Below are 18,591 nucleotides of genomic sequence, written 5' to 3' on the forward strand. Positions count from 1 at the left end.
AATGAAATTGATTGATACTGTAAAATACAATCAATGTTTTTCACACAGAGAAACAGTTACAGATGACACTGGCTGCAAGTGAATTGGCCTACGTCTTTCAGCACATCTAAAGTTTCTTGTCAATGGGACTGCTACTTAGCTACTAGGCTACACGCTGATTCCTCTGCGGCAAAACAAAATGAAGCTGGGAAAAAAAGTCTAGTTTAGTTGAGAATGTATTTTGACAGTTTTCTGTCGAAACAGCAGGTGGAAAGATCAAAGCAAAACAGTTTCTCCCTTTGCAGTGGCTACTGATGCTTCAAACAAAGGAAGCCTGTAGTTTTTTCTGCGTTGCTCTTTTTTTTTATGTTGAAAGAAGGATAAATGACGTCCGTTTGGATTTTTATGATGATTCACCGGACTGTAGATCAGGACGTAAAAAACAAGCTAAAAAATGAGTTTGGGTTGGACCTGCAAGATGTCAGTGATTATGGAGCCAACAAGCTAAATGCAACCGTCACGTTTTACACAACGCAGCAAAATCCTACGCGAAAGCCCTCAGGTTCGGTTTGGAAGACGTTCAATGAGTTTTCGTGCAATGCAATGCAAAAAAAAAAACCTCGAAACGTCTTAAATCCTGCTTGGAAGAGTAAATCGCAAAGTGCTCTTGCATGTGCCCACTCGTTCGTTAAGCCTCTCTACTGCAGTTGAAAAGGCTTCAGTTGAACTGGCAAGCTATCAAAGGATGTACTTCCTGGAGCTTGGAGAATCAGACTGCGACAGGCTCATCTGGAGATTCATCGATGATCAGGAGCTAAGAGTTAAGTGACAACTTGACACCCCCCCCCCCCCCCCCCCCCCCCCCCCCCCCCCGAGTGTTTCATTTAGTTTGTGTCAGGGCCAGCTTTTTTTAATCAGTTGCCATTCCTCAAAAAGGATTCTATGAATGCCATCGACGTTATGACAGATGTCAGAAGTCACATGACTGATTGAGCAAAAAACCAGGTGTTTACCAGGTGAACACAGCTTCACCACCACCTGCCCAGGAAGTCCCATGCTTTATCGCAACTCTGTGCTTTACAATGCTTCCCTATGCTTTACCATACCTCTCTGTGCTTTACAATGCATCCCTATGCTTTACCACACCTCTCTGTGCTTTACAATGCTTCCCTATGCTTTACCACACCTCTCTGTGCTTTACAATGCTTCCCTATGCTTTACCAGACCTCTCTGTGCTTTACGATGCTTCCCTATGCTTTACCAGACCTCTGTGCTTTACGATGCTTCCCTATGCTTTACCAGACCTCTCTGTGCTTTACGATGCTTCCCTATGCTTTACCAGACCTCTCTGTGCTTTACAATGCTTGCCTATGCTTTAGCATACCTCTCTATTCTTTACCATGCTTTCACTGTGCTTTATTACACTTTGCTGTGCTTTTACTATGGGAAACTTTCATAAAGGTTAATTTACAGTGGTTTTTTTATACATATATATGCTTTTACCATGCTTTATATTTATTTCACTTTGCTATAATTTTACTCTGGGGGGAGGGGATGGCGACTCCGTCTAGCATTGTGGGCTAGCAGGTATATTTTTCAGGCCAGTCAGCCTACATCGGAAATCTTCCTGGCTAAACAAGCCTCCAAACAGGGCTTATGCTGAACATATGCTCCGATTCACAAAGTCCATAAATCAGTGCCGACTCCTGCATCGCGAAAGACGGATGGCCTGCCTCGCTGGCTCTCTGTGTGCTGCCCATCCCTCAGAGCTTTCCTGGCTCTTAGGGAGTGCAGCCATCACTCGACAGCTGTCAGGGATCAAAACGACAGTTCAAAGGGTCACATTCATCACCCTGCAGGTGATCTGCAAAGTTCTGCATCACCCTATAGAACTAAATTTTGCTTCGTAGTCGAACGAAACCTGCTGAATAACGTATTGTTTAGCATAAGCCCTGCAGCAGTGTGGAGTAGTGGTTAGGGGCACTGGACTCTTGACCGGAGGGTCGTGGGTTCAATCCCAGGTGGGGGGGGACACTGCTGATGTACCCTTAAGCATGGTACTTTACCTAGATCGCTCCAGGAAAAAACCCAACTGTATAAATGGGGAATTGTATGTAAAAAATAATGTGATGTCTTGTAACAATTGTAAGTCGCCCTGGATAAGGACGTCTGCTAAGAAATAAATAATAATAATAACTGAAAAAAAAGCCCAGCGAAGGATTATCCCCTTAACGTAATCTTCCAGCATTGTGCTATAACATGCTGTGTACATTTCCCAAGCTTTAATTCAATTAGCCCTTGATTCTTTCTAAATGAGATCCGTCTAAAAGCATTACAGGGCTGGAGGCCTATCCAGTTATTATTATTATTTATTTCTTAGCAGACGCCCTTATCCAAATATTACAAGATATCACATTATTTTTACATACAATTACCCATTTATACAGTTGGGTTTTTACTGGAGCAATCTAGGTAAAGTACCTTGCTCAAGGGTACAGCAGCAGTGTCCCCCCACCTGGGATTGAACCCAAGACCCTCCGCTCAAGAGTCCAGAGCCCTAACCACTACTCCACACTGCTGCCAAAACTATGCAGTTGCGTACAGTAAAAACACTCCCTCTGTTCTGAACCCACTGCGGATGGAGATGCACCTCTCCTTCGAATCTATTAAAAGTGCCATCGGGCGACCTTTGACCCGACCCCAGCCGTGACCCTTGACTCGCCTCCTGCTGCGAAGCGATTGGAACAAGGGGTGTGTGTGTGTGTGTGTGCGTGCGTGTGCGATATTAAAATCAGCAAAGCTTGTTAAACCTCAAAATGACCCAAAAATATGAGCTTGACTGAAATAAATTTATATATGATAAACGTCGCTGTTTTTTATTTTCTTTCCAAAAAATTAGAAATCCTCTCTGGTTTGTGTGGTTTTTATACTTGCTGTTTGTCCCGCCTCCGTTATGCTCTGAATGGCTGGGGGTTGCTGTCAGTCATCTCACCCTGTTTTGACAGATCTTGTTGACTGAAGCAGCGCTAGAATGCTCTCATTCGTTGAAATGACTGTCAGTCATCAAGACCCGCACTGATTGTGCACTTTCATTTGCCAGCTAGAGCGCCTGTCAGTCAAAGCGCCTACTTTGAAATTAGAGGGTTAAGGTGTAGGTAAAGCTTTTTGCTTTAGGTATACGGTGACAGTTACTAGTTTGATTTGAAAATGGGGCACACAAAAACAAAACAGGATAAAAGATCCTACACAAGCTAACTCCGCTGTGTCCAAACGTTATTTCAGTTAGAATGTTGGTAACCGTGGTTTTGTTGTATATTGAATATAACAAAAGGGTTTCGCTAAATGAGATGTTTTTCAATGGCATAAAAAGTTGTGTTTGTTTTTTTTTAAAAGCACAAAGGTCTGTTTCACCCATTCTATGCTTGAATTGAAAAATAAAAGATTGAAAAAAAACCAAAAAAAAAACACCTGGTGAATTCTTTCTAACATAAAAACGACGGTATTTTAAAAAGCCAAACTAGAAGGTTGACAAAAAAAAAAAGCTACATGCACAGAACAGCCTATATTATACATTTCATATAGGCTACAGCATTTCAATTAAAAACACATTATGACATCACGGTGACATCACAGTGACATCACGTGCAGTCGCGATGGTGTTAAGAGGTAGAACTGGTCAAACATGTCCTAATAAAGTGGCCAGGGAGTGTGTATATAGCACTACTCTCAGTAAGGATTAAAGACATTGTGATGTGTCTGCTTTTCAATGGCTGGTACCAGGTAATGGAGCTTTCCAGAGGAGTGGAGCTCAAGTCCTGGGTTAAAGCCAAGGGACTGTCAACGCGTTCTGGAAAATGTAAAAAGCACATTATGAGGCAGGCAGTCACGGCTCCCCTGGGCCACGTCGCAGTCCTTGTAAAAGTGTTGAACTTCGTCAACGACCCCCAAGAGATGGCAGCCAGTTAACCCCTAGTGTACCGCGGGCCAGCGACTTCGCGTTACTGGAATTGCTTAGGAGCTACGGTTCAGAAGAGACGTTCCTTCAAATTGGAAAAAAAAGACCCAAGTAGGGTTTTGAGGTTTTAATATTCAAGTGGTGCTTGCTTCTTTTCTTTACTGAGCGACTCAAACCCGCTGCCTTCCACACTGCAGCCCAGCGCTTTCTTTATCTAACCACTGAGCTCCTCAAACCCGCTGCCTTCCACACTGCAGCCCAGCGCTTTCTTTATCTAACCACTGAGCTCCTCGAACACGCTGCCTTCCACACTGCAGCCCAGCGCTTTCTTTATCTAACCACTGAGCTCCTCAAACCCGCTGCCTTCCACACTGCAGCCCAGCGCTTTCTTTCTCTAACCACTGAGCGACTCAAACCCGCTGCCTTCCACACTGCAGCCCAGCGCTTTCTTTATCTAACCACTGAGCTCCTCAAACCCGCTGCCTTCCACACTGCAGCCCAGCGCTTCCTTTCTTTATTTTTTCTTTCTTTCTTGAGCTATTGAATATTGTCTATGTGTTTGTAATAAATCTGCTTACGGTATTACATTTGTAGACACACTCTGTATGCATTTACTTTAGTGTTGAAAGAACTTAATTATAAATCCAATGAAAATCGATCGCAAGGGTTCAAAAATGCATTAAAAAAAAAAACAGGAGCAGCATCAGCCCTGACAAAACGATTAAAATAATAAAAAATAAATCTCAAAAGAATGCCTCCGTCTTCCTTCTCTATCGAACGAGCCAGGATAATATGACCAGATCTCGAATTCCTTAGAGGCAGTTTTCCAGGGCCAGAGCTGGGAAGGGAGTTGTGAGGGAGGGAGGGAAGGAGGGGAGGAGGGACGGAGAGAGAGAGAGAAGAGGTTGTTAAATCTGTCCCTCTTCTTTGTGGAAACTTCAGCTGCCACAGTCCCGCGGGGTGGGGGGGGGGAGTTTAAAAACTTTATTACCCAGAACAAAACACTACCAGGCAGCCTTGGAATAATCAGCCATGGATTGACTAGGGCTTAAACCCTGACAGCAAACGTCTTCATTATAGATTTTCACAGTGAAAACATGTTTTTTCTTTTTTCTTCAGTTCGTCGATGTCGGAGCAACTCTGAAGCAGTTAAAATAAAACTATATATATATATATAATAAAACACTTTGTATTTAAAAAATTTAACATGGAGTATATTTATTGCATACCCATCAAAGCACATTAAAATGTACAGGACACAGTGTGGAGTAGTGGTTAGGGCTCTGGACTCTTGACCGGAGGGTCGTGGGTTCAATCCCAGGCGGGGGACACTGCTGCTGTACCCTTGAGCAAGGTACTTTACCTAGATTGCTCCAGTTAAAACCCAACTGTATAAATGGGTAATTGTATGTAAAAATAATGTGATATCTGTATAATGTGAAATAATGTATAATGTGATATCTTGTAACAATTGTAAGTTGCCCTGGATAAGGGCGTCTGCTAAGAAATAAATAATAATAAGGACACATTAGAATCAGCTGGTTCATGACTGAAATGAAAGATTTTTAATCTCAGAGAGCAATTAGAAACATCTTGTGGGCCGAGTGTGTTTGCTGTAGGAGATATCGATAACCTTTGCTTTGAAAGAGCCTGTCCTATATGCTTCGGATTGGTTTTTGTGCTCTGAATAACTCAATTGTAGGCCATCTGGTAAGATGAGATTTAATACTACTGTTTTTTGACAGTATACTATCTTCAGATTATTGGTTTAATTGCATATATATATAAAAATCAGTGGTGGCTGTTGGACAGAAAAAATGAGGAGCCAGAATGTTAAAGGTTTTGGTTAAAATGTCATTTTTCTTTCTTTTTTGTTTTTGATTATGACAAAGCTGCTATCTTTGAGAGTTTCATAAATACATTACTTTGTGTTTTTTTTTGCTGCATCTTACAATATTCAGTATAGGCTATTACTAGTTAATAATTAAACCTATATTAACTACATTTTGTCAATTACTGGTTTTCAAACAAAAGTCCTTCCCTCAGCTTTACAATTGTCAGTGCCCGGGCAGGAAAGGAAAATTTGTTTTAAAAAAAAAAGTTAATTGCCATTGATTGGCACCTGATAGCGTTATATTTAGTGTTAAATCAGCGGTGTGGAGTCATGGTCAGGGCTCTGGACTCTTGACCGGAGGGTCGTGGGTTCAATCCCTGGTGGGGGACACTGCTGCTGTACCCTTGAGCAAGGTACTTTACCTAGATTGCTCCAGTAAAAAACCCAACTGTATAAATGGGTAATTGTATGTAAAAATAATGTGATATCTTGTAAAAATTGTAAGTCGTCCTGGATAAGGGCGTCTGCTAATAAATAAATAATAATAATAATAAAGGAAACGCATCCAGTGACAATAGTTTCGACTATTTATTGAAGTCTTTAAAAACGTTGAAAAAAGGTTTGTCATTGAATATATTCATTTATTTGAAGTATTTCTAAGTAAAACAAAATCTAGGACACGCAAACCATTCTCAGTAATACTTTGGGTGAATCCTTTATCTTTTTTGCTACTGTATTTAGATTTCTACAGAACTCTTTTGTTTGTTTTTTAGACCCACTTCAAAAAACAGCCTTTGTAAAGTAACGCTTTCTTTGTGTTGGTAATAGCGCTAGTATATATTTCAAATGGACCCACTCCAGTCTCAAAAGCAGGAGATGGGAGGGAGGGGTAAGGGGTATTATTCAATGCGAAGCACACAGATGTGAGACATGTAGACCCATCCCTGCCTCATGAATAACAAAACGCCCTTTGTAAATAATCCTTCTTTCCCCCCAAAGCACTCACTAACCCTAGAGAAGCACAAAACAGCCCGATCCAGGGGTTACACCTGGGATTTAGGACAAAAGAAGTATATCTCCATTTTCTTTTGAAGTACAGTAGAGCCATTCTCTGTCTCTCCACACCAAAACAAAACCAGAGGCCTACAATGGAAGGGGAAGCCTGGGGCTGGATTAGCCAACAGGGCTGGGATTAAAAGCGGATTTAAAAAGAATTGGGGAAGGATTTACAGTTATTATAGTATTTTAAAATCATTCTTTTTATTGATAGCAAATCTCCCGGGTTTATAAAAAAAAAAAATGTAAGGATTTTAAAAAGTCAGACTATGGCCTTGGGTAGACTAAACTCGATTTCAAAAGCAAGTCTTAAAAAACCTAAAAAAATAAATAAAAATAAGTCCAAAAAGAAAGTCCACAATATGGTGATGATAACATGCCTCGGGTCATGATTTTTGTTTTCCTTCTAAAAAAACCCGCATATAATATTATATGTATCTCACCCGAAAGACGGAGCACAAGGAGGTTAAGTGACTTGCTCAGGGTCACACAATGAGTCAGTGGCTGAGGTGGGATTTGAACCGGGGACCTCCTGGTTACAAGCCCTTTTTTTTTTTAACCACTGGACCGCACTGCCTCCTTTATACCATTTTGATTTTCATAAACCACAGAAAATTATTTCGCACTGAAGAAAAAGGGTGAGCTTTTCAAAAACCCGTTAAAATGACTTCCTCCCTCCCTACCCCCCCCCCCAAAAAAAAAAAAAAACAGGGAAAGCCAAGACAAAACAACAGAACCTCTTGCAGCCCCATCCCCGCCCCCCACCCCCCTTCTGTCTGGATTTCAAGCCCAGAGCACTCTCAAATCGTGCCAAATGGTTTCAGGGAAATCAGAGAGGCAGAGTGACGAAATATTGAAGTTACAGCTCCTGGCAATTCGGGTTTTGTTTTATTAGTAATATACGATTGAGTTAAAAACTAATAAGAAACAAAAAAGGGGTCTGTCTGTTCTGTTGATCAAAAAACCGATAGGCTGCAGATAGACACACAGTGGTACTGCAATGGCAATGCAATAAGGGTTCTGTATTATACCAAGGGGCAATGGTAGCACAAGTATAGGGCAGTTACAATGGGATGAGGCTGCCACTGGTGAAATAGGACCACAGAGTGTTAACAACTGTACATCCTTCCCAAATGATCTTCAGCTGTGGGTAATAGGCTTTATTTTTTGCATAGCTACTTCAGTGATTGAGAAACCAAAACTAGAGAAATCAGTACAGCTTCAAAGAACACAACTAAATTGAAAAATATGATGTCCATAAAACTAAATAATATAACTTACAACTTACAAAACACAATATTCTGTCATTCTAAACTGAAACTAGGCTGGTTTTATGTTTATTTATTTATTTTAATCCACCCGGAGTAACAGGCAAGTTGTGACCAGCTGGCCTGCACTCTGCCCCAGAAGAATCCCCAGGACAGACCCAGGATTTGCGGCCTAATGGCTAGAAATGCATTTTGAAGTGATCCCAGTGACGACCAAAGAAAAAAAAAAAAAAAAGCAACTGTTTTAATCAAATCTTTTGACAGACAGCAAGGCTCTAGTCGGAATTCACAGTCTGGTTGTAGCGTATCAGTGTCCCTAGGGTAAAACACTTGTGTGGTGCTTTAAGAAGAAAAAATAATAAAATTCAATTAATTCCTGCAAGATATCATGTACACCATTGTGTGCATGTGTCTGTCTCACTGTGTGTGTCTATCTGCGTGTGTGTGTGTGTGTGTGTGTCTATCTGCGTGTGTGTTTATAGTGTTTGCTGAGGCAATCGAGGAGGCTGTGTGGTCCAGTGGTTAAAGAAAAGGGCTTGTAACCAGGAGATCCCTGGTTCAAATCCCACCTCAGCCACTGATTCATTGTGTGACCCTGAGTAAGTCACTTCACCTCCTTGTGCTCCGTCTTTCGGGTGAGGCGTAGTTGTAAGTGACTCTGCAGCTAATGCATAGTTCACACCCCCTAGTCTCTGTAAGTCGCCTTGGATAAAGGCGTCTGCTAAATAAACAAATAATAATAAAAATCTTTGCGCTTTCTTTCTTTCTCTAACCACTGAGCTCCTCGAACCCACTGTCTTCCACACTGCAGCCCAGCGATTTCTTTATCTAACCACTGAGCTCCTCAAACCCCACTGCCTTCCACACTGCAGCCCAGCGCTTTCTTTCTCTAACCACTGAGCTACTCAACCCCACTGCCTTCCACACTGCAGCCCAGCGATTCTTTCTTTCAAACCCACTTCCTTCCACACTGCTCCTCCTCTCCCTCTTTTCATCTCTCTCTTCCCTTCGTTCCCTGGCCTCGCCCGGGTCAATGCGGTTTTTTCCAGACAGAGAAAGAGTCTCTTTCGCGCAGTTCATAAAAGGGAGCTGCATGCTAAAATGGAATTGCACAGGGGGTTGTAAATGCCTTGAGCTTAAGACTCCCATATGTTTTTTTGTAACACAGTTCTGGCGAGGAAGGGGGAGAGGTGGGTATTTTTACGATCAGAGGGGTCGGCAGGCTGCAAAAAAGACAAAGCTGGAAGCTTCTGGCTATAAAACCAAAACCAGAGAGGTGTCTCATATCAAAAGAAATCCATCTGTCGAAACACAGATGACTTATTTATCATATTTAATACAGTAGCTGGATTTTAAAAAAAAAAACACAACAACAACTGCAAGAAACACCTGCAATACTGGGAGTGCCCCACGCTTTCAGCTCATGTAATATGGGTTGTATTTTTCTGCAATGATATGACTTTTTATGGTATTTGAAGGGATGGAATTAAGACTCCTATTGCGTAGCAGGTCGATCCATTCCTGGTTTTACTGTGAGTTTAAATCAGTCACACCTGAGCTTGTTATGATTACACACTGTGGGTAAGTTTGGGGGCTCATCTTTGATCCTGATCTCTCATTGAAGCCTCATATTAGGGAAGTTACTACAGCATCTTTTTACCAGTTGAAAAATATAACTTAGACCAATTATTTCCAGCTCTGATGCTGAGAGACTAATTCACGCCTTTGTTTCATCTAGAATTGATTATAGCAATGCACTTCTTTTTCTGGCATCCCAAAACGTATGGTATGGTTCCAAATACCACCACTAAAATTCGGACTAACACCAGGAAAAGTGAACATATTACTCCTGTTTTGGCCTCTTTATCCTGGCTCCCTGTGCAGTATAAAATTGATTAAGATTTTGCTGTTAACTTACAAGGCCCTGAATAGATTAGCACCTAGTTATTTGCAGGAGTTACTGACCCTGCATCTTCCAAACCGCACTCTGAGATGAGGACTGTTACAGTTTAAGTCAAGACTAAAAAAAACTTTTATAAAATGGCTTTCAAACTTAGTGGGTTTTAATGTAACTTTAAAATTGCTGTTTTTGTATTGTGTTTACTGTTCTTTAAATGGTCTGACTGTGGCAGTTGTATGCGTGACATGCTATACAAATATAATATGTGTTTTTCTTTTCTGCTATGTACTGTACAGTGATTTGCAATACTTTTATATAAAAAAATCATTATATAAATGCAATAAATAAATACAAATAATGAAGCATGCATTAAAACCAGGAATGGGTTAAATTGCAATGCAATAGGAGTCTTATTCCCATCCCTGATGTTTGTAATTATTCTCAGAGGTTCTTTTGCAGCAGTGTGGAGTAGTGGTGAGGGCTCTGGACTCTTGACCGGAGGGTCGTGGGTTCAATCCCCGGTGGGGACACTGCTGCTGTACCCTTGAGCAAGGTACTTTACCTAGATTGCTCCAGTAAAAACCCAACTGTATAAATGGGTAATTGTGTGTAAAAATAATGTGATATCTTGTAACCATTGTAAGTCGCCCTGGATAAGGGCGTCTGCTAAGAAATAAATAATAATAATAATAATAATTTTGCTTCAATAGATAGCGATTAATTTCTCTAATTCTGCCTCGACCTGGCTTTCAGCTTGTCTGGAGAACCCTACTCTGATCTGAATCATTCATTCCATTCTGCTCTACATTTACAGAGACAGGTGGGACTGGCAGAGTTGAAAGGTCAGATCTTGTCACATGATTTGTAGAGCAGAACAGAATAATTAAAGTTGTTCAGTCCTGGCATTTGGGATCGGTCGGACAAGCTCAGAGCCAGGTAGAGGCAGATTTAGCAAAACCAAAAACTTAAAAGCCACAACGGCAATGTTTCAACTAGAAGTCTTTTTTCAAAGCTTTTTAAAATTAAAAATTAAATAACTCTTTGAGCAACAAACCCCAAAACACCATCCCATAACCCATCCCACCCCACCCTAACCCAATTTCATTTATAATTTATAATTTCATCCCAGGGCACTTTACATAAATACACAACAGCAAGCCAAAAGAGAGTTTTGAAGGGAAGTATGCTCAATGCCTTTGCTCTCTTAATGGAAATCTGTGAATAAGCAAGAGGCCATAATTTGCCGATCTCAAAGCAATTATACAACCAAAATATTCCAAGGAAATTCTGAAAATAAATCTTAAAAAAAAAAAAAAATTACAGTTCTAAATAAGACTTTAACCATAATGTTTCTGGGCTTAGATTGAAAAACCTGGTCTGGCGGTTGCCACAAGCCAGCTTTCATTTTTTTTTTAAAAAAAGCATTGATGCTTTAAGGAGAGAGCCAGCGATATGAAAAACGTGGCTCGGAAACCAGAGAGAGAAATTTGCAGAGGTTGCAAAACGGCATTTTCCTTTTAAAAAACAACGTCTGCTTCCAATTAAATGATCTCTCGCTTTCCAGAGACAGTAGCTCGTGTAAGAAATGAAGCCGACAGTAAGAGAAAGATCTGGATGCAAAACGACTGCCTGTATTTTTTTAATGCTTTGAATTGCTTTTAAATTACAGTTTTGGTTTGCTGATAAGAGCTTCACATAGTAAAGCACAGCAAAGTGTAATAAAGCATTGTGAAGCCCAGAGAGATACAGTGCAATATATTTAAATAAAACTATAACCAGGGGAAAAGCTGCAAAATTACTGTGCAAATCTAAAGATTTTTTTTTAAATACACAAAAGGTTTAGATGATTAAAAAAAATCAGCTGAAGGGCTTTTGCCCCAAACGTCCGGAAATTATTTTAATAACAACAATTCAGTTATTTACAAAACAATTCTATACTGTAGTTATACCTCATCCATAGTATTATATATATATATATATATATATATATATATATATATATATATATATAAAATCATATTTGATATTTATTAACACATTTTTATTCTATTGCAGAATCTTTAAATAAAAGCAAATGAATCTACAGTGCACTGCATATAAAATGCATTTTAGTGGTGCCTGCATCTTAATGCCTAGATGCCTACATTGCAACCAGAAGAAGTATTTCTCACTTGTTGAAAGTGTGGTTAGTGAGGTACAAGATTCAGAGAGGTCTGGTAAAGCATAGGGAAGCATTGTAAAGCACAGAGAGGTGTGGTAAAGCATAGGGAAGCATTGTAAAGCACAGAGAGGTCTGGTAAAGCATAGGGAAGCATTGTAAAGCACAGAGAGGTCTGGTAAAGCATAGGGAAGCATTGTAAAGCACAGAGAGGGATGGTAAAGCATAGGGAAGCATTGTAAAGCACAGAGAGGGATGGTAAAGCATAGGGAAGCATTGTAAAGCACAGAGAGGGATGGTAAAGCATAGGGAAGCATTGTAAAGCACAGAGAGGTGTGGTAAAGCATAGGGAAGCATTGTAAAGCACAGAGAGGTCTGGTAAAGCATAGGGAAGCATTGTAAAGCACAGAGAGGTCTGGTAAAGCATAGGGAAGCATTGTAAAGCACAGAGAGGTCTGGTAAAGCATAGGGAAGCATTGTAAAGCACAGAGAGGTGTGGCAAAGCATATTAAAAAAACGAACCCTTATAAAACCACAGGGCTGTTTACTGACTGGAACTATTAAAACAAACAAGGACGTTATAAATAAACACTCAAATCACTTCATACATTCACCGACAAGCGTTTCCACTAGCAGTCTCTCTTTGTGTTCTTGTGAAAGGGCAGCGTTGTGGCACAGCCTTTAAAAACGGCTGTAAATGAATCAGGCCGAGGCAAAAGGCGACAGGTCAAGCAGTCTTGTGCGAGTTACAGAACAAAAAACCCGACAAAAACGTGTTAATTAAATAAATGGGTTCGGTGTCTTTAAAACAGATCTCTCACAGCTCGGGCACAGCAAGTTCAGAGACAAGTGGTATCAGTGTTAACAGGCACAGAGGCAATGTAAAAGGAGAACTGTAGGTGTGGTTTGCTCTGCTCCTTGCCCTGGGTTCATCCACCCCACAAGTGGAGAGACTGCTCTTGTTGCACGCCCACGGCTGGGCTTAATTGATTGTTAATTAATCAATTAAGCCTCAGCCACAGTCTGCGCTTGTATTTGGCAGGGATGGTATAAACACGTTCCTGCCAAACTGGAAGAAAAAAATAACACACACATGTCTCGTGTCCATTAGAAGTCTCTCAACGTCCCTATAGTAATCTCTATATTTTTTCTGCTTAAGGACTGCTTTTAGATACTATATCAACATGTCCGGTATTACTAAGTCTAGTAGCTACACTGTTACACTGGATTCTGTACCGTACTTTAACAGTAACATAGAATAACTAGCTATAGCATATCAAAATGTTTGCCATTGGTAACTATAGCCCCTATCCTGTAACACTGAAAACGGCCCTGCCAGCTATTGCAGCATTGCTATAAACACTGTGTTTGCTATTGCAAAGAACAGACGCTAAAGTATGTCAAAGTGTCTGGTGTTACTGAATACAGAAAGTTTATCAAAGGGCTGGCGATAGTAACGATACTATCTTAGCGATAGTAACCATCCTGTAACAAACTGCTTGGTAATGAGATGAATTCTAGATCATTCTTTAGAGCCGGACCGCTCCAGATGAAAATTGTTTGCAAACGATGAAACCGTATGAACAATACATACAAAAACACACACACACACGCCTTCCTGTTCTGTGAATTGAATTTTAGGAGTCCAGGAAGATGAATACTACTTTTTTTGACACCCCAAATGACCACCTTTTTATTTACAGATGAACCCTTGACTATAATGAAACTCTTCCCAAGCTTAGCTAATGCATTTTTGTGTTCACTCAATAAGCATACTTGTAGCACCTATGTCTCTGTATTATGACGTCTTAACTGTAGACCTAAAAAAAAAAAGCCCAAATCCTTATTTTAAGATCCGTTCGGCTTTGACAGTCGAGCGAGATTTTTACGATTCGACAAGCATTTTGCAACCCCATTTTATGCACTTAAACACATCCGAGCTAAATATTTAATACGGCTTTTTAAAAAATTAATGTGCCAAAGCTAATAAAAGGTTTTGGAACGTCACTATGTAATAGAGGGGGCAGTTTGGTGCAGTGGTTGAAGTCCAGGGCTTGTAGCCAGAAGGCCACCGGTTCAAATCCCACCTCTGCCTGCTGACTGAGTCACTGTGTGCGACCCTGAGCAAGTTATTTAACACAGAAGTAGCCAGAACTGTTTTGTTACGCCTGTCAGTAATTAATCCAACTCCATTTTCTCCATTTTAATTGTATACTTCCAGTTACCCATACAACAGCTAATGCATTCATCTCGTCTTCGTCATTTTTAAAGAAGCAGTTTGTAACAGAAGTTCCTGAAGCTCTTTTCGCTGCACCAAGAGGACAGACTGACTGAATTAGACAGTTGCGCTGGCCACACCACTCCTGAAAGGGTTAATAAAACCAGGAATGGAACAGGAGTCATATTCCCATCCCTGTGGTAACTGGAGAGGTCAGTCCTGCTCTGGGTTCAGTCGATGTCTTACTCGTCAGTGCTAGTAGAAAACAGTGGGCTGATCTGGCTGCTGGTCATGGAAGTAATTGACTTGTATGAACATCAGCTACAGATTACAGAAGCTGTCAACACACATGCTGTTCATCAGACACATCTGTCTTCTATTCCACAAGAGACTTATTGTCACACTCTCTCCCTCTCAGAGAGAGAGAGAGAGAGAGAGAGAGAGAGAGAGAGAGAGAGAGAGAGAGAGAGAGAGAGAGAATCTGTCCCGAGTTTGCAGCTGTCCAATCATGCATGAGCAGAAGTGGGACAAATATGCTCAGCCCTACGCAGTGTAAAAATAGCTAAATTTTGTGCGATATTGCTTATTGTAGAGCGTTATTGAGAATATTTACATTTCCTTTTTAGAAAAAAAAAAAAAACCGTCACCAGACAACATCGTAGTCGATTTTGGTTACGGATCAAATTTTCAAGAACTTCCTCAGAAAAAAATTGGAGATTGTTAAAAAACGAAGGTATACACCACAAATACCCAAACCGACACAGGAAGGGGGTATACTCGCCACTTCCAACATTCAAATTATGAAAGGTATCCGTGGTTTACCGGTAGCTGTCAATTAAAAAAAAAATATGCGATGGCTACAGCAATCTACAGCTGCTATAAGATCTTTTATTTAACAGCATGTAATCAAAGAAACTACAAAATGATATCGCAAAAGTCTACCGGAAGCCATAACAGTAGTACAGTATTTCGAAATGTCCCATTTTTGAATTTGTCAGTTTTTCGTCAAAAATACAGAAAACTCCAAAGCGCTGGTGTGCAATTGAATATGTTAACGTCACATTACTCAGCAGGTTTCATTCCACTTTATGAAGTAGCATTTGTTAAATTGTAGAGGGTGAAGCAAAACTTTTGGCCAGAGCTTTATAGTTCTTGGATTGCGATCAGTTCAGATCTCAGACAGAAGTAGTTAAGCTGGGATGGTTTTTTCATCTTCTCGCACTGTGATCTCCTCAAGATGTCTGGACAGATCATCTTCTTGGATTGTGATCTGCTCACTATCTTTGACGCAGACAATTGTTCTGAATTTAAGTGTGTACAGAAGTCGAGTCTTAGGAAGGATTAAATCCGTGGCTAGTCACACTATCTTGTCCCAGATAACTGCGCTTCCAAGACCCCAGCTGACAAACTAGCAAATTCCATTTCCACACGATTTACTGCAAACAGATTTCTCCGACATCAAATGTTTTTTTTTTCCAGCCCGGGAGAGACGATAAATTGCAAGCTGAGGCCTTTTCCATCAACAGAGGTCTGATTTATGTGCATGAATTAGAGCAGAATTTATTTAGTGTCTCACCCAATTTGAACAACAGTAAAGATGGGTTAGGGCAGACGTTTCCACTAGAAGTCTCTCTCAGTGTCTTCAACAGAAACACTAAAAGAAACTTCATAAATTCAATGGCAAGCGTTTCCACTAGAAGTCTTTCTCAGCGTCTTCAATAGAAACACTGAAAGAAACTTCATAAATTCAACGGCAAACGTTTCCACTAGAAGTCTTTCTCAGCGTCTTCAATAGAGACACTGAAAGAAACTTCATAAATTCAACGGCAAACGTTTCCACTGGAAGTCTTTCTCAGCGTCTTCAATAGAAACACTGAAAGAAACTTCATAAATTCAATGACAAACGTTTCCACTAGAAGTCTTTCTCAGCGTCTTCAACAGAAACACTAAAAGAAACTTCATAAATTCAATGGCAAGCGTTTCCACTAGAAGTCTCTCAGCGTCTTCAATAGAAACACTACAAGAAACTACATAAATTCAATGGCAAACGTTTCCACTAGAAGTCTTTCTCAGTGTCTTCAATAGAAACACTAAAAGAAACGTCATAAATTCAATGGCAAACGTTCCCACTAGAAGTCTCTCTCTGTGTCTTCAACAGAAACACTACCAGACATAGACAACGTTTGGAAACATGGCTTCACTGCACAAACCCTACAGCTGACCCTCATAGCAGATGTGTAAATCTCTGGCAATTCCCCTACTTGTAATTTGTCAGTGACTGAGTCACCTGACTCCCCTGCAGAGTGCTGTGCTGAGGGAGGAAGTGAGAGAGGGCATTCCCCGCACCATCTCCGAGCAGTGAAAGCTGGTTTGTTTTTTCTAGTTCTGCCAAAACAAACAAGCATTTTAAGAGAGAGGCGGGTCCCTTCTTTCCCCAAACGCTGTGTGATTTTCTGGGCAATGCATCTCTGGATCACTCCAAAAGGGATGCAGCGTGCTTGTGGTTAGAGACAGGGAGAGAGAGAGAGAAAGAAAGAAAGACAGAAATCGCTGTGCTGCAGACAGTCGTGTGGCTTTGCTTTAGTAATCTGATAGCTGAAAGGAAGTTTTGACTTCTGTCTTTTGGGAACGAAAGAAAAAGAAAGAAAGAAAATAAATTATCATATTACTGTTAACGACTGGAAGGTGAGAAACTCACACTACAGCCAAAAGCTTAGAATTTTTAAGATTGACACAATTAAAAAAAAAAAAAATAATAATAACTACATGAACATAATTTAGATATTTTATTTAACCTTTATTTTGTCAGTTTTTTGTGAAGTATATGGAAACTGTAATTGGAGGCTGTGTGGTCCAGTGGTTAAAGAAAAGGGCTTGTAACCAGGAGGTCCCTGGTTCAAATCCCACCTCAGCCACTGACTCACTGTGTGACCCTGAGCAAGTCACTTCACCTCCTTGTGCTCCGTCTTTCGGGTGAGACGTAATTGTAAGTGACTCTGCAGCTGATGCATAGTTCACACACCCTAGTCTCTGTAAGTCGCCTTGGATAAAGGCGTCTGCTAAATAAACAAATAATAATAATAATATGTTAACGTAACATTAAAAATCAGCAGGTTTCATTCAACTTCATGAAGCTAATTCTATAGAGCTGCACCCAGTCCATTTTTTAATAGCAGGGATTAGAGTCTACAACCTAAACTCCATTCTGTAACCGGACATAGGTGCGACAAAAAGATCACCATTAAAAAAACATAGCAAGGGTAAACAGTTAAAAGCTCAGAGAGGTATGGGAAAGCATTTTAAAAAACACTGCAAACCACAGAAAACTGTAACTGCATAGTATAGCATGACAAAACTGCAAAAAAAAAAATTGCAAAAATTGCAATGTGCAAATTTACAGTGGTAAACAAATGGCTGCTCTAGTGCACCGAGAGAGTAAACAGACAACACAGCGATAACAAGCCATGATGTGAATATAAAACAGCACCAAGGCAATGGCAGAGAGCCTCTGTGCACCCCAGTGTCTGCCCCTTCACAGAACAAATGATAGAGTATACAATAGAACCCATCACCGTTACCTTTTTGAGGTACCCGCTGCGTGTACCCACAAACACCACCGAATGCTCCCCGTAGGTATAAGCAGCGACGGCTGCCATCCCGTCCATCCGGTCCTCGAAAAGTGGGGTCCCCTCGATCACACGGAGCCCCCCAAGAGGCTGGTTCAAGACCAGACCGCAGAAATTATCATCTATTTGCATCGGCTGAAAGAAAACCAAGTAGCACAGTGGTTAAGAAAAACAGCATCAAAACAGATATGAAAAAATATTATTATTATTATTATTATTATTATTATTATTATTATTATTATTATTATTATTATTATTATTATTTATTTCTTAGCAGACGCCCTTATCCAGGGCGACTTACAGTCATAAACAAAAATACATTTCAAGAATCACAGTACAAGTGATAATACAATTAAGAGCAAGATAAATACAACGACTTTGGTTCTAGCAAGTACATATATACATATTTTTTTACTGTTTGTATTTAATGTGCTATGCCCTGTATTTCACTGTATTTAATATATTATGCATTGTTCTACTAACTTGTAAAGCTCTTTGTGATGGTGGTCCACTATGAAAGGCGCTATATAAAATAGAGATTGATTGATTGATTGATTGATTAATATGTAGAGAAACATCTTTGTGTGAAGAACCACC

General features: G+C 40.3%; 1 protein-coding gene across 1 annotated transcript in view; it reads right to left on the reverse strand.

Annotated features, from left to right (window-relative positions):
• Positions 1-18,591, reverse strand: part of LOC117401771 (plexin A3-like) — a 77,839-nt gene that overhangs the window by 46,077 nt on the left and 13,171 nt on the right. The window contains 1 exon segment of the mRNA XM_059017061.1: positions 17,947-18,129. Coding sequence (XP_058873044.1) covers positions 17,947-18,129 — 183 coding nt within the window.

The sequence above is a fragment of the Acipenser ruthenus genome, chromosome 55 (assembly GCF_902713425.1).
Source record: "Acipenser ruthenus chromosome 55, fAciRut3.2 maternal haplotype, whole genome shotgun sequence".
NCBI classification, from domain to species: Eukaryota; Metazoa; Chordata; class Actinopteri; order Acipenseriformes; family Acipenseridae; genus Acipenser; species Acipenser ruthenus.